Source organism: Colletotrichum scovillei (genome assembly GCF_011075155.1).
Source record: "Colletotrichum scovillei strain TJNH1 chromosome Unknown Contig00010, whole genome shotgun sequence".
NCBI lineage: Eukaryota > Fungi > Ascomycota > Sordariomycetes > Glomerellales > Glomerellaceae > Colletotrichum > Colletotrichum scovillei.
Genome location: NW_023336268.1, coordinates 1,249,271 through 1,263,280, shown reverse-complemented (window position 1 = coordinate 1,263,280; position 14,010 = coordinate 1,249,271). Strand labels below are relative to the sequence as shown.

The following is a 14,010-nucleotide window of genomic DNA, read 5'->3' as shown; positions in this document are numbered from 1 at the left end:
CTTGTCCCATAGTTCTTCCGTCCCGAGAGGAGTCGCCCTGAGTTCGTGTTCCCGCATATATGGTGTGGTAGCCGCCGTAGGTCCTGTGGGGCAGGCCCTGGCCTTGTCATGCGTGTTGGGTCGTAACAATAAGGGCGTCTTTTTTAAAAAAGGATATTATATAATAAATTTTATTTATTTTAATAATAAAAAAAGATTTATAATAGTATAAGTAGGCCCTAGTTTAAATAAAAAATCCTTAGAACGTATTTAGGGACTTATTATAAAGTTCTAATTTAAAGTACTTAGTTCTAAGTATTAAAAGAAGTTAGGTATTAAGAGCTAGTATAAAGTTCATTATTTTTATTTTTAAGTTTGAATATTATATTATATAATTATTATATAATAAACGTAGCTATTTAAATATAATATATAGTATTATTATTATTGATAATTAATATATTTATACTATTTAATTAGTTTTTATAAAATAAATTTACTAAATAGAAATAATTAAAATATTATAATTAGCTAGTTATAATAAGTATATTAATAAAAATTAAGGCTATAAATATTAAGTAAATAGTATTATAATTATAAATAGCTTTTTTAAAACTATATTTATAAATTATAAAATAAGTAAGGCTTTAATAATTAATCGTAATCTTATTAAAAAGGATTTTAATAAAAATAACTAAAAACGATTATAAAATTTAATACTAGGTTAATTATTAAAAAGCTATAAAAGTTTATTTTTAAGTTTAGTTTAAGTTTATTTTATATATAAATCTTATATATTATTTAAATAGTTCTTTTATAATTAGGATTAATATTATAATATTAGTTTTATAAGAGTAAATTGCTCTTATTTTATTTATTTTATTTATAAACTACTTATTATTTATTAGTCTTTTTTATTATTATATAATTTATTTATAGTTCTTTTATTTTATTAGGGTAACTCTTATATTAATGTTTTTATATATATATAGCGTGTTATAGCTGCTATAGGCCTGTGGGGTAGACCCTGGTCTTGGTTATGCGTGTTAGGTTGTAACACCTGAGTCGCTTTTATAAACTAGTCCTCGAATCTGACTCCAAGATGGCGCAATCCGTTGCCACGCCGCCTCACGTTTACCTATGCCTGTCCGGATTGCTCGGCGACAGGACGGTCCGGTCAAAGCGTTCAACGCACCATGGAGTGTCAGAGGAGGGCCATTCAAGTTTAGCATCGAAGCCAAGTTCGCCATGAACTGTGCATTGATCAATGGCGAAGATTGCAAACCGCTTCCAGAGGAATAGCAGGAGATCTTTGCTAAGCCTATGAACCTAAAGAAAGCGCTGACATCTACACTACATGTCTCAGTTAAGCATGTGGATAGTGAAGGGGAGAGAAAGGATTTGCGACTCAGACCTGCTTTCAAGGCAGTTCCGAATGTCATTTGGGGAGCGTGTAAGTTCTCTTCTTGCCACAGGTTGCGCAATTGTAAGTGACGCATCAGTGTGCTGACTCTAGTCCTTGATTACCTTAGATGATGAAGCTTCGGATCCTAACCATGGATCTGGTAACAACTCTATCGGTTCCCTTCTGAACGGATCTGATTCTTTCGTCTCGCTCATGATGGCTGTGGAGCTTCAATTTCCAGTACCACATGTGTCAAAGGATTCCATATTGCCCTTCGATGTCGAATTAGCCATGGTCAGCAACGTGAACCCCCCGGGCAAAGATGCCGGCGAGCCGGATGAGATAAACTGGCCGCTATTTCCTACATCAGAGCACCAGGACGATCGTTGGACACCTGCCCAGAGTCTCCCGAATCCGAACCTCGTGAAAGATCAGCCAAAACAACAATGGGATGCGGTGGAAAAGTGTTGGTCAGCAGTCGATGCAAAATCACTCGTCGGAGTAGTAAATACGTGGTCTGAGTTCCTTGGATGGGAGAGGGATGTGGTCCCTGCTAAGAAACCAGAATTCTTGATACGCCGGGTTTCAGAGAGGTATCTGGAGGCGCCGCATATTTGTTGCTGATTTTCACGTACACGGAACTGTCTCTGAATAATATTTTTGAGCCAAGTAAGCATTGTAGTAGTGCGCTTGAAAATTTGCAGGGAGAGGTCGCACGCGTTCTGGGATCTAGCCGACAAACTTCTCATTGCCGACAGGATGGCATGACCATTAACAGATTGTCCTTGAGTCATCTCCGGCCCAAGTCGTTCCATCGCTATCTGATGTTCGCTCAGTTGGCACGTGAATTTGTGGAGTTTTTCAACTCCTCTAAGCGCCTTATCGTTATGTCTTGCAACATGGACCGGCAATGTCGCTAATGTGAAGAAAGCATTTTGTAGCCAGGTCTTGTTTACGGAGAGAGCTCTGTTGAGAGTGTTAACTCTCGTTCGCCCAGATTCATCGCTTGGTATTGTTGACAGCGCTCCTTCGATGAAAGGACTTCTTTTCCAGTGTAGCAGCGAGTGATGTCGAAGATCAGGCCGGTTGTCTGGTTGGGAGGGGACGGCATCGAAGTCCTACACACCGGTTTCGGAACCTAGATTCTCAGTAGTAGAAGAACGCAGCGACCAAGGAAAATTAAATTTGCAAGCAGCTTGACAACATGCTTCTCTTTTGAAAGAGAAAAAATGAGAACGAAAGAAGGATGGGCCGTGAAGAGAAGAATAGTGCGGCCAGTATTGTGGAGCAGTATACAAACTCCCCATCTGCGTATAAAATCCAACTATATCCCGATTTGGAGGCCTGAGGAGAACAGCGGCTCATAATGAAGTCAATGCTCGCTCTTTAAAGCATTAGGTCGCGGCTAAACCGATGAGGTCGATGGCTACCAATGGTCACAAGCTCTCCTTTGTTGTAGGAAACCGGTCATAAATGGAGTACTCTTGCAGAGGAAGAAGGGGCTGTTGATGCCTCGCGAAAGTCTCTTTTGGAAGCTGGCACGTTGTAGGTACCATTAGATTTCCAAAGTAAGCGTCCACAGAGAAAAGAGTTCAAACGAAAGCCCCTTATGAATACCCTAGTCGAATACTTGGTGTCATGGCTTGCTTCGCCCACGTATCGCAGCTACGAACCTTGCGCATAGTCGATTTCTAACCCCAAAAGTCACCGAATTGACTCGAACCGTCTTTTTCTCGACCTATACAATGTACTTCTGTCATAAAACTTTCCAATAAGCGGCTATTTTTGGCGCGATTCGAGTAAGCCTTGACCTTCTTGTGTTTCTCCTCAGTCTGTAGCAGTGCATCCTGGCCGTTGAGGTTGACTTTTGTCATGATGATCGTAAGAGCCTTAATGCAGCTCATTCTCACCTCATTGGGGGCATTGTAATACATATCTCCTACACTGATAAGGTACTGGTCAGTGAACTCGAGTGTGTGGACCTTAGGAGAACCACTCGACCGACGTTGAAGGGGCATATTTTTTACTTGGAGCATGGGATAAGCTTACCTAGAAAGTGTGCTCATGTCTTCAGCCAATCAGTAAAGTAGGTTGGAAGAGATGAGAATCTAGTTCTGTGATTCCACTTGTCCTGTCAATACGATCGCCGTATGACAAGACCAGGTCGAATTCCGGCATGGCTAATAACTTTGTGTTGCAGCTCTGGAGGAGTCTTCTCTGTTGTAAAAGTTACGTCATCCTTCGATGGTATGAAGTGGTGCAAACCGCCGCGGGTGGCAATGACTAATTCGGTAGGATTTGAAATGCGGCAACTATTTCTATTCCCCGCTGCAGTCGCTGTGCCATGCGAAGAGTCAGCGAGTTGCGATGGTCAGCTGCGTAATACTTTGGTTCCTGTAAATACTCACATCATATCAGAGACTCATGTTTGGTGGAGTAAGTTCAGCGTACTTCTTCGCTAGATACTGTATGGAACGATGTTGTCCTATGTACAACATGAAGTCCCCTTTCTATAACCGCTGCTCCCATTATACTTTTATCATAGTACCAATCGCTTTGGATTACGTACCTCATCATTTGATCTAGTTTGTGATATTTCGTTGGGCTAGTTTTGTTCATCCCTGAGGATACAGGATCGTTGCAGCCCCTCACCTCATCAGGAAATTCGTGAGGTCCATAACCAAAACCTGAGATTCCGGAATATCGGATTTTATAGACTTACACATCCCACAACCCCAATGGTTAGCGACTGAGATTAGTGGGATCCAATGGACTGTTTAGAATCATTCGTCACGGAAACATATCCAACCAGGCATCCTGGGTGGAATGTCTCCGTGAAGTACTTACTTCAGTCGTTGGTTGTCTCCGGCCGGAGACTAAATTTAGATCCCAGCGATGGTTCCTTTCGGCCGGGATTTGTAATTGCGCTGTTCCTTCTACCACTTCAACTAGCGACTGGCCCCATGCATGATTTCAAACCGTTCCAATCTTCGTTGAAAATTCGTCATGGTCATGTCTCGGAACGTGGACCGACTCTGGCTGACACATAACAACAATATGGACTTCGCGGAGCCTGTCCCGGCTGTAACATCAGTCCGTGTTGCTCTTTATAAATTCTATGTACAAATTTAGTAACTGCCCGCGTGAAAACAACAGAGTAAGTTCGAGTGTTCACTGTCTGTTGTTACTTCCTATCTAGGTCAGAATCTTTTTTACCTCGCCACTCTATTACCTGGCCTCAAGTCCAACGATGACCACAAGCAACGAACATGAACCAAGAAGAGAAACAACAAGTCCGCCTTTCCCATTCCGAGGATCTTCCCAAGCCTCAAGCCCTCGCAAAATTGCCCCTGATGGTGGCTACGGCTGGATCGTCACGACCTCCATCGCAATCATCTACGGGCACTCATGGGGCATCAGCGCAGCTTACTCCGTATTCCTCGCCCACTACATCAGATCCGATACCTTCCCCGGCACAAGCGCACTCGTCTACGCTGCCATCGGCTCCCTTTCCATAGGAGTCACCCTCGTCATTTCACCGCTAGCTACAATCATGGCACGCGAGTCGGGGACCAGACCTACAATGCTCCTCGGCGCCGTGCTGCAGTCCGCCAGTCTCGTTTGCGCAAGTTTCTCAACCCGGATATGGCACCTCTTTCTCTCGCAGGGACTTCTATTCGGCATCGGGATGGGACTGCTATTCTTGCCTTCGTATGGTATTGTAGCGCAGTGGTTCACTGCCCGGCGCGCACTAGCCAACGGCGTCGCTATCGCGGGCGCGGGACTAGGCGGCTTGACGTACTCGCTCGCCGTGGGCGCCATGATGGACAGCATGGGATTACTCTGGGCCTACCGCGTTCTCGCCATCGTCTCCGGCATAGCGAACGTCGTTTCAATCCTTCTTATCCGGACGCGCTATGGAGAGACTAGAGCAAAACGTTTGGCTCTGGATGTCTCTCTGTTCAAGAGGGTGGATTATCTCCTGATTCTGGGCTTTGGCGCGTTCAGCATGCTTGGATACTTCATCCTAATCTTCACATTGGCGAACTACGCAAACGTCATCGGCTTGGACCCCTCTCAGGCTTCCCAAGTCTCGGCAGTCTTTATGCTCGGTCAGGCGGTAGGACGTCCCGCCATCGGATGGCTGAGCGATCGGTTCGGGCGGATCAACGTCACGTTTTTGATGACTTTGGGTACAGGGATACTCTCTCTCGTCTTCTGGGCCAACGCAAAGTCGTTTGAGGCGTTGATCACGTATGCTCTTGTCGTGGGCCTTCCCGCCGGAGTTTTCTGGGTTAATGCAGCGCCTGTGATTGCTGAGGTTCTGGGTACGGAGAATCTGGCGTCCGGTCTAAGTCTGTTGTGGTTGATGATGGTTGTACCTTCTACCGTTAGTGCGCCTGTCGCGTTGGTGATATACATGAAGACGGGAGCGTATCTTGGGGCTCAGTTGTTCACAGGGTTCACATTTGTTGCTGCTGCGGTTTGTGTTTTTGTTTTGCGGCGATATCAGATCAGAGTTCGAAGAAAGGCGTCAGGATCCACCCCCGATTCTTCGGAAGAAGATGGAACAGGAATTCCAAGCTTCAGGAGGAGCAAGGGTCTCATGAGACTATTTACTTGTTGTACGGTGGTATGATGGCGGTATGGTATAAAAAAACATCGGTTCAGTGGTTTTCAGAGAAGCCTCATTTGTGATGGGCACTTCACTTATATGAGATTAGGCACATCAAAGAGGCGTCAAGTCCTATCTAACATGGACTATTTATTCACGGCATCATCCAAGCACATGATTGAGAACAATTATGATTATTATTGGGACTGCCATCGAAGGCATGTCTAAGTCTATGATTACACTCTTATCCAAGTCTTCGTTTTATGCAATTTTACCCCGCCGAACCATCGGCTCAAACCAATGCGAATGAAAGAAACCAAACACCTGACCTCTCCTCTAATAGCGCCGGAAGAAACAACTCTAAGTAGAAGATAAGAAGCCACAGAGAAAATTATGGGCACCACATCTCAACCTTGACGCCACGAAGCTCGTCCATGATACCAAAGTCCAAACCGTGTTGACGGAAAGCGACGATGATCATATCGAACGTCTCAAGCGTCTCCTTGTTCCACTTCTCATCAGCTAAGCGAGGCGCAACAGGCACAGCGCTCTGCCTGACGAGGGGATCCGCGTACATGACATCGACCTCACCGGAACGGACAAAAGCCTTGACCAGGTCAACACCCGGTGAGTTACTCAGGACAGACTGGCCGGCCTTGAAGCCCACACCGACGACGAGAACACGAGGCCGTACTAGAGCTGAAGCAGCTCCAGCTTTGGCATCTCTCGTCAACGAATCGATAGCGCGGCGGGCAATAGCGGCGGGTCGCGCATTCATCTTCTCGGCGGCGGCTTCCAACAAGGGGAAAGCGCTGTTGGAGAGGAGGTAGTACGGGTTGACGGGGATGCAGTGGCCGCCGACGCCGAGAGAAGGGGTGTAGGGCATGTAGCCAAAGGGCTTGGAGGCGGCGGCGGCGGCGACCTCGTAGGGGTCGATGCCGTGCGGGATGCAGGCGTCTGCCATTTCGTTGGCGAAGGCGATGCACATCATGCGCTGGCAGTTCTCGTAGAGCTTCATCATCTCGGCGACCTCTGTGCGGCTAACGGGCACGAGGCGGTCAAAGACCTGGTTGTAGAGGCGCATTACGGAGGCCAACGACCCAGGGATCTCGTCGTCGAGGCCAGAGACGATCTTGGGGATCGCGTGGCAGGGGGGCTCGATGCGTCCTGGGTCGACGCGCTCTGGAGACATGCCTGCGTAGAAGCCGTGGGCGGTGGCGACGGGGCCGAGGAGGCTGCGGGTCATGCCCACTGCGACGGAGCTCTCTATCACGACGGTGGAGCCCGGGCGCGCGTGCTGCGCGACTGTGGCGATAGCGGACTGGAGGTAGGAGGTGTCGATGGACTTGTCCGCCTTGAGGAGAGTGGGGACAGAGATGAGGAAGTGGGTGGCCTCGTGGAGGTCTGTCTTGGAGGTTGTGAAGCGGATGCGTTCGCTTGGGAGCTCCTCACGGATCTCGCTGATTCTCTTCTCTGACACATCGAAGCCGAGGACGTTGTAGTGGGCAGAGAACGACTCGACGAGGTGAGTGCCGACGTAGCCGACGCCGATGACGGCCACGAGGGGTTGGTCATTGGGGTCGACGACGGGAGAAAGGTCGCTGACGCGGTCGTTGTGAGAGAAAGGGTGCTCCTTGTACTCTGGCGGCGGCGTGACAGGTGTGAGGGGGAGGTCAAAGTTGGCCTTGAAGGTATCGAAGCCGGGGAGGTTGAGGCCCAATGCTTCAGGAGGAGGTGTAGGAGGTGCCGGCACAGAAAGGCTGCGGCTGTGGAAGGATGGCTTGTCGATGGTGACCCTCATTTTGAATGATTGTTATGCAAATGATGAGAAGGAAGTGAAGTCGAAGTGGTAGAGACAGATGAGGAAAAATATCACAATGAGACAGTTCTCTATCGATCTGGACTTCTGAAGATGATGTTCTTCTATGATCTTGTGTGAGTGGATGAGGAATAGGAATGTGTAGATGCGGACCTGGAGGTGGGATTATATGGAAATCTTTGAGGCTGGAAAATGTATTGAAACCAGATGCCAAATGAGGTTGCGTAAAGATCTCCATCAAAGTTTTCCCAGCTCTGCTCATTCCTGCCAAGATGTGCCGCAAATTTCCTCCTCCACGCAATCGGTTGAATGCGCGATGAACGTAACGAATAGATTCGGACGAGTACGGTGGAATAGTCAAACTCTCGCCATTCCCAATACGGCATACCAGACTGAGAAAACGCCATGAAGTTGAAAACTTCTGCATCGTGAAATTAGGGGGCAAAAGAAAATAACGCTGTTCAGCCTCATGGCCCAGTTCCGGTAGTGGATCTTGGCAGAAGCGTACGCACATTGTTGTAGTAGCGTACCGCCAATGATGAGAGATCTCGGAATTGACAATGCTGATTGTGTCAACCGTCAACGGTTGACGGACTCATTGGCATCAGAGCACAGTTCACCTCTTCTTTTTTTCTCCTTATCTGTGTGGATCGTATTAGTGGCATCCATGGTATTCGAATCCATATTGTATAGTACCCCCATCCATGGCAAAGCGAGTTCGTGGTCGGGAACTACCGAATGCCACTCTACCAGGGGAAAGGATTAGGGGACGACGCAGGTATATGTTCAGCCTCGTTGCCTATTTGGGAGGCGGCAGTTAATGGTGCGAAGAAGAACACTCATGAAAGTCCACATAAAGACTATTAGTATTGTTCTAGTCCGGGGTGTGGGCGGAAGCATGTGGTGTGGAGGAAGTTGAAAGGCGGATGTTGAGGGGGTGGAGTCTGGAGCAAAGTCGTCTAAGCGAGGAGGAAAGTGATAGACCGAATATGCAACTAGAGCGTAGAGCGCTAAGTCCCGGGGAACACACCTTTCACGACAAGTGCGGCAGGCAAGCCACATGGCGCCCCTAGTATTCCTTTTTTCTGTCTCGTTCCTGCGTCAACTCCTTTTCTCTGCAGGTATCTTCATGCAACGTTCGTTGACTAAGATCTTGTGTCTTGACCAACTCGAGGCTTACGGTAACGCCGTCGGCCGTTGCTTCAACTTGTCCGATTTCATTGTTCGTAACTTCATCGAGTTTCTTCCTGCGGACCGTTGAGCTTAGGCTCGGTACCTGTACTCCATACGGCCTCCATTGCCTTAAGAACATGGATATAAGAACCAGGATGTATCATTCAGCTGAATTCAACTGAACAGGCATATTCCGGCACTGTCAGCTGCCAAGACTGCATTGACCGTGCTGAACGTCCCTGAGCGGTGGACAAGTACAGGGCCTCCGAGGTAAGGCTGCCAGCTAGCCAGGCACAGCTTTCGCAACTAGTAGCCGCTAAAAACAAAAGGTTTGATGACACTTGGCATCGCCGGCAGTAATACAATGTCCCCCAGATAACCCATTCCCAGGAGTTTGGGGCCCGTCCCGAATCCTTCGTCCCTTTTCTCCAGGGTCTTGTCTCACGTCTATCCCAGCAAAGGATATGATCAGCGCAGTCAAGAGATTCCCCGAGATCCAGCCAAGCTTCAGGGTCTGGACCTGCATCTGGGTCCAGATCTCTATACATTTATGTCGAAAACTTTATGACTCCGGAGAACAATACATCATGGACCTGTTGCATAGTCAAACAACATGAATAAGTTGGAAGTGCCTTTACAAGACGACATGAACAGCATACTTGTTCCATCGGGCAATTCCGGCCGACTGGCAATACGCTTTGACATATATGTACTGGCGTCAAACACAGTACTGCGTATGCCTTCTTCCAATGCTTCCGTCCTGTAGACCGGGAAGTGGGCAAAAAGTGCACTAGCAAGACGTCGAGGGCAAAAGAGGCCAGACTTCTAATGGCAATGTGGAAGACGATTGCGCAATTGCAGCAAATTTTCACAACTCCTTTCGCCGGGGCGCTAATGTGCTTCGAGATTGGGGGCTGAAAGCCACACACGGGATCCCTGGATATCGCCTAGGGTCATCATATCCCATCGGCCATGGCTTGACTTAGGGTCTTGGCATTTAAGCTTAATCCAAGCTTGGTGGCGTGGATCGCGGAAAGTTTTCTCGACGCTGTTCGTGGCTGCTTCAGACCCCTACGAGCATATTGGTGCTAACGAAAAGGAACTACACAGATCCTTATTGATGCATAGTCCCTCAGCCGCCTGCGGCTAACTTGTGTCCAGCGTCTCAACACCAGCAATCCCGGGGCTAGTACCAGGAAACAGACTTGCGATGTTTACTTTATGCACTTTCCGAAGTGGTATACTAATGCCGACGTTATTATCCGATTTTCTCGAGTCGCTGGCTGAAGCTAGTCTGTGTTGGGGTATTTCCACAATCTTGGCTGGCTGTCTACTAGATATTACTTGGGTACAGCTTCACAGACTACAGGCATCCTGTAAGGTGCTCAGACATTTGGCTGACGAAGAGATTTTGTTGCCGTACTACAGCCAATCAGTCACACTGAGAGCCACCTCGCTGCCGGCTCAAATGTGAAAGCATGCGGTATATTCCCAGAATGACAGCGGTGAAAGAGCTAGGGCCGCAAAGTAAGGAGTCCTGACTTTGACACAATCGGCTTCTTGGCCTCATTAGGAATCAGTCGTATTCCTGTCCCAAGGTTTTGGGTCAACATCAACCTGGCAGCCGAAGCTACCACGGACTACCTGGTTTGGTCCTCGCTGTTCCCCGACGTTCTGCCGCGTCATGCCGGAGCTGATGATGGGTAATCTTACATGCCTCAATACCAAGATTTTGCTCAGGCTAGTGGATCTGAGCTCGCATGGAAAGCTCCATGGCCTGGACGAGAGGGCAGCGATGTGGGCGGCAATCACCCCGATCAAGTCGATCAAAAGTGTGCCTTCTTGCAAAGTCCGAGATGTTTCCTTTCTACTCTTTCTCTCTTGTTGCATCCTCATCCTGAGCTTCACATCCAACAATCTTCGCCATTCGTGGTGTCCAGTCTTTACTCCCGACGTGTTGTCGGTGCCATTCTTTCACAAGGATACTCTGTATCCTATCCATTCTCTCTACCGTCCTGGACTCACTGGACGCTTCCGCTCGCTCCGTTCTGAGTACAGCTCAGCACCACGGAAAGTGTGTCTCATGTCCATAGTATCACTCACATCCCGAAAGTGAAGCTATTCAGGACACCATGGGTCACCCAGAAATTTCCCGCCCACAGCCTGTGCATACAGATGAAAAGCGTTGGACTGTGAAGACTCTATCACAGAGGCTCAGCACACAATTCTCAACGAATGAGAGACCTCCCTCCCGTGTCTTTCGTCCCGGAACACCCAACTCCTGGCGAAGCCAAGGGGAATGGGATGCCTACTCTGCCGCCAGCGACAGCAGACCCAATTCACCCCGGACGTCCATCTCATCCAGAGACTCCGACGTAAGCGGAAGACGCAAGACAAGCGGAGGTAGAAGCACCCTCAGCCAAGATGATGGCCAAGTCGAGAAGCCGTCAAAGTTCGTCACCGACTACGGCTGGCCGATCCTCTCGGACCCCCTGAACCCCAACAAGAAGCTCACCCCGAGAGAGCTGACGATGCAGCGAATTGCCTTCATCCTCATCGTCTTCTGTCTCAACATCGCTCTTGCTGCCGTCGCATGCTTTGGTAACACCGGCTTGGCGACACTTGTCTTTATCCTGTTTGTCAAGTGCAAGGATTTCCTGTCCTCGCTTCTCTCGCTCATCTGCCTCATCGGAACATCCATCTACAAGCAATTTCGTCCTCCCGCACCTGTTTCCCAACGATGGATTCTCTCCCTGATCCCAGCTTACTCGGAAAGCGAGGAGCAGCTCATCAAAACGGTCTACTCTCTCCGCGACAACGGCTGCGAGCCGCACAAGCAAGTCATGTGCATCGTCCTGGACGGCAAGCCGCGCAACATCAAGCGCGAGTTCTCCCGCATCGTCGTTGACATTGAACGCCCCTACCACTCTCTCAAGTACAAAAAGGGTACACTCAAAATCACCGCCGGCTTCATGCAGGACGTTCCCGTTATCGTCATCGAAAAGGTCAAGAACAGCGGCAAAAAGGACTCCCTCATCCTCACCCACGACCTCTTCAACGCTCCCAGAGAGAACATGCCTACCTATACCCGCCTCCTCCGCGAAGAAATCTGGCGCACCATTCTCCCGCCCCTGACCGAGGGCACTAGTTTCAAGAACTTTGACATGGTCTTCTGCACCGACGCCGACTCCGTCATCCACCAAGGCTGCGTCGCCAAGCTCGCCAACGCCCTCGCCCGCGAAAAGAACGCCATCGCCAGCTGCGGCATCGTCCTCGTCGAGCTCGAACCGGGCTACGAGTGGTCGTTCTGGAACCTCTACCAGCAGCTGCAGTACACCTTTGGCCAGTTCGTCCGGCGTCGCGCAGAAGGCTTCATCGGAAAAGTCACCTGCCTCCCCGGCTGCGTCACCATGGTCGCCGTCCGCGAGGAGATGGCCGGCGCCATTGCCAAATACGCGCGCCCCGTCAAGGAAGACTGGGTCGTCCACCACCAAGTCCAGAACCTCGGCACCGACCGCCGTCTGACGTACTGCATGCTCAGCCAGTCCTCCAAGCTGCAGACAATCTTCGTGCCCGACGCCGTCTCTGAGACGGTCGCGCCGCAGTCCTTCAAGCACTACGTCCACCAGCGCCGGAGATGGGGTTCCAACGCCTACTTCAACAACTACTTTTACTGCGGCGGCGAGAACATGATTCTCATCACGCGGATCGCTGCTGCCATTGATATTGCGCGGCAGACGCTGGTGTACTACCGCGTCCTCAACACCATCCTCTTCATTCGCGCGCTCATCCAGGCTTTCAACCCTTGGGATATCCTCCCGCTGCTTGTGGTGGGCCAGTTCCCTGTCATCTGGTTTTGTGTCTGCCTGGCCGTGGAGCCAGCTCTGCGCCAGCGCGCCCACAAGATCATTCTCGGATTCTTCGTCAACAAGCTCGTCTCGCCGTTCATGTCCATCATCATCTTCTCAGCTGTTGCCAAGAATCTCGGCAACGCTGTTTGGGGCATGTCTGGCGTCACTGCGTCGTCTGCTGCACCGCCTCCTGTTCCCAAAGATAAGCTCTCAGAGGCAGAAGAGGGCAAAGGCGGCGCTGAGAGGCCGGAAAGCCCCATCTCTCGGCCTCCTTCGCCGCCAGAAGTGCTCTAAGCCACAACGTTGGCATATAATTCACCTGAAGGCATGTTTGGACCTTCTAATCACCCATTTCACATTCTATTCTTAGACATGAGTCACCTAATTCATTCCTGTTGATTTTACTTTTGTATTTTGCCCCGAAAAGATGCTGTGTAGATAATGTACTTAGGCTTGGTACATGGAGGAGTTGTAATTTTCATAAAATTCATTGTACATATTCAAAATCTCTGTGCTCTTGAACGATATTCAAAAACGAAGATACGTACTTCGGGCGCCTGCATAAAGTCGAGGCGTTCTCTCGTCCACATTTGCTGCTTCTCAGGAGTTCACCATCTGGTATCGCCAAATCACTGCATGCACCAAGTTTAGCCGTAACAACCCGAGACGAAAATTCTATGTAAGCCATACGTGAGCCCACAGACCAACACTGTAAGCACTTTCATGGACCGCAATTCAAAAATTCGCTCAAGTTTTCACTTTTCGGTCTTGTCAGTGAGGTCCATAGCAGAAGCGTCCTCTTAGGCTACGTCTGTGCTCATGCCACTATTCACTTTCTATCAATGCATCACATGCAGGAACCCGGCAGGCATTGATGTAGTGCTTAACAATCAAGAGCCTGCAGTTGTTGTTTATGAGCTGAAGGAACTAGTCGTCAAGCGCAGAGTGCCCCAAGCCACAGATAGCCGAAGAAGCTTAGTCTGGGGGTTCTGGGGAACATATTTGCCCAGCAACAGGGGTCCATGTTAACATTTTAGCTTCAAGACACGCGGCTCGGCGACTCAGGTCTAAGCAGGATTGAAGCTAAGTTGGCGCCGTTTCTTTTCTTCTCCTGAGTCAACCCCTGGTGTGCTGGATCTAGGGGTGAAGGAATGGAGGGGAGTATACT

The 14,010-nt window shown here is 49.1% G+C and overlaps 4 protein-coding genes across 4 annotated transcripts; 3 read left to right on the top strand and 1 right to left on the bottom strand.

Annotated features, from left to right (window-relative positions):
- Positions 1–1,098: 1,098 nt before the first annotated feature.
- On the top strand, positions 1,099–2,139 carry HER10_EVM0013069 (uncharacterized protein). Its single transcript, XM_035482439.1, has 2 exons — positions 1,099–1,432; positions 1,512–2,139. Exons 1-2 carry the CDS (start codon positions 1,303–1,305, stop codon positions 2,006–2,008), a joined length of 627 nt encoding a protein of 208 aa, XP_035328666.1. The 5' UTR covers positions 1,099–1,302; the 3' UTR covers positions 2,009–2,139.
- A 2,495-nt stretch (positions 2,140–4,634) lies between these two features.
- Positions 4,635–6,023, top strand: HER10_EVM0007604 (uncharacterized protein; the record flags this gene model as incomplete). Its single annotated transcript, XM_035477156.1, has 1 exon — positions 4,635–6,023. One exon carries the CDS (start codon positions 4,635–4,637, stop codon positions 6,021–6,023), a length of 1,389 nt encoding a protein of 462 aa, XP_035328190.1.
- Positions 6,024–6,390: 367 nt separating this feature from the next.
- On the bottom strand, positions 6,391–7,800 carry HER10_EVM0012670 (nucleotide sugar dehydrogenase; the record flags this gene model as incomplete). Its single annotated transcript, XM_035482060.1, has 1 exon — positions 6,391–7,800. The coding sequence occupies one exon, from the start codon at positions 7,798–7,800 to the stop codon at positions 6,391–6,393; it is 1,410 nt and encodes a 469-aa protein (XP_035328627.1).
- Positions 7,801–11,963: 4,163 nt separating this feature from the next.
- On the top strand, positions 11,964–13,136 carry HER10_EVM0008531 (uncharacterized protein; the record flags this gene model as incomplete). The annotated part of the gene is made up of 1 exon (XM_035478049.1): positions 11,964–13,136. The coding sequence occupies one exon, from the start codon at positions 11,964–11,966 to the stop codon at positions 13,134–13,136; it is 1,173 nt and encodes a 390-aa protein (XP_035328272.1).
- Between the last annotated feature and the right edge of the window lie 874 nt (positions 13,137–14,010).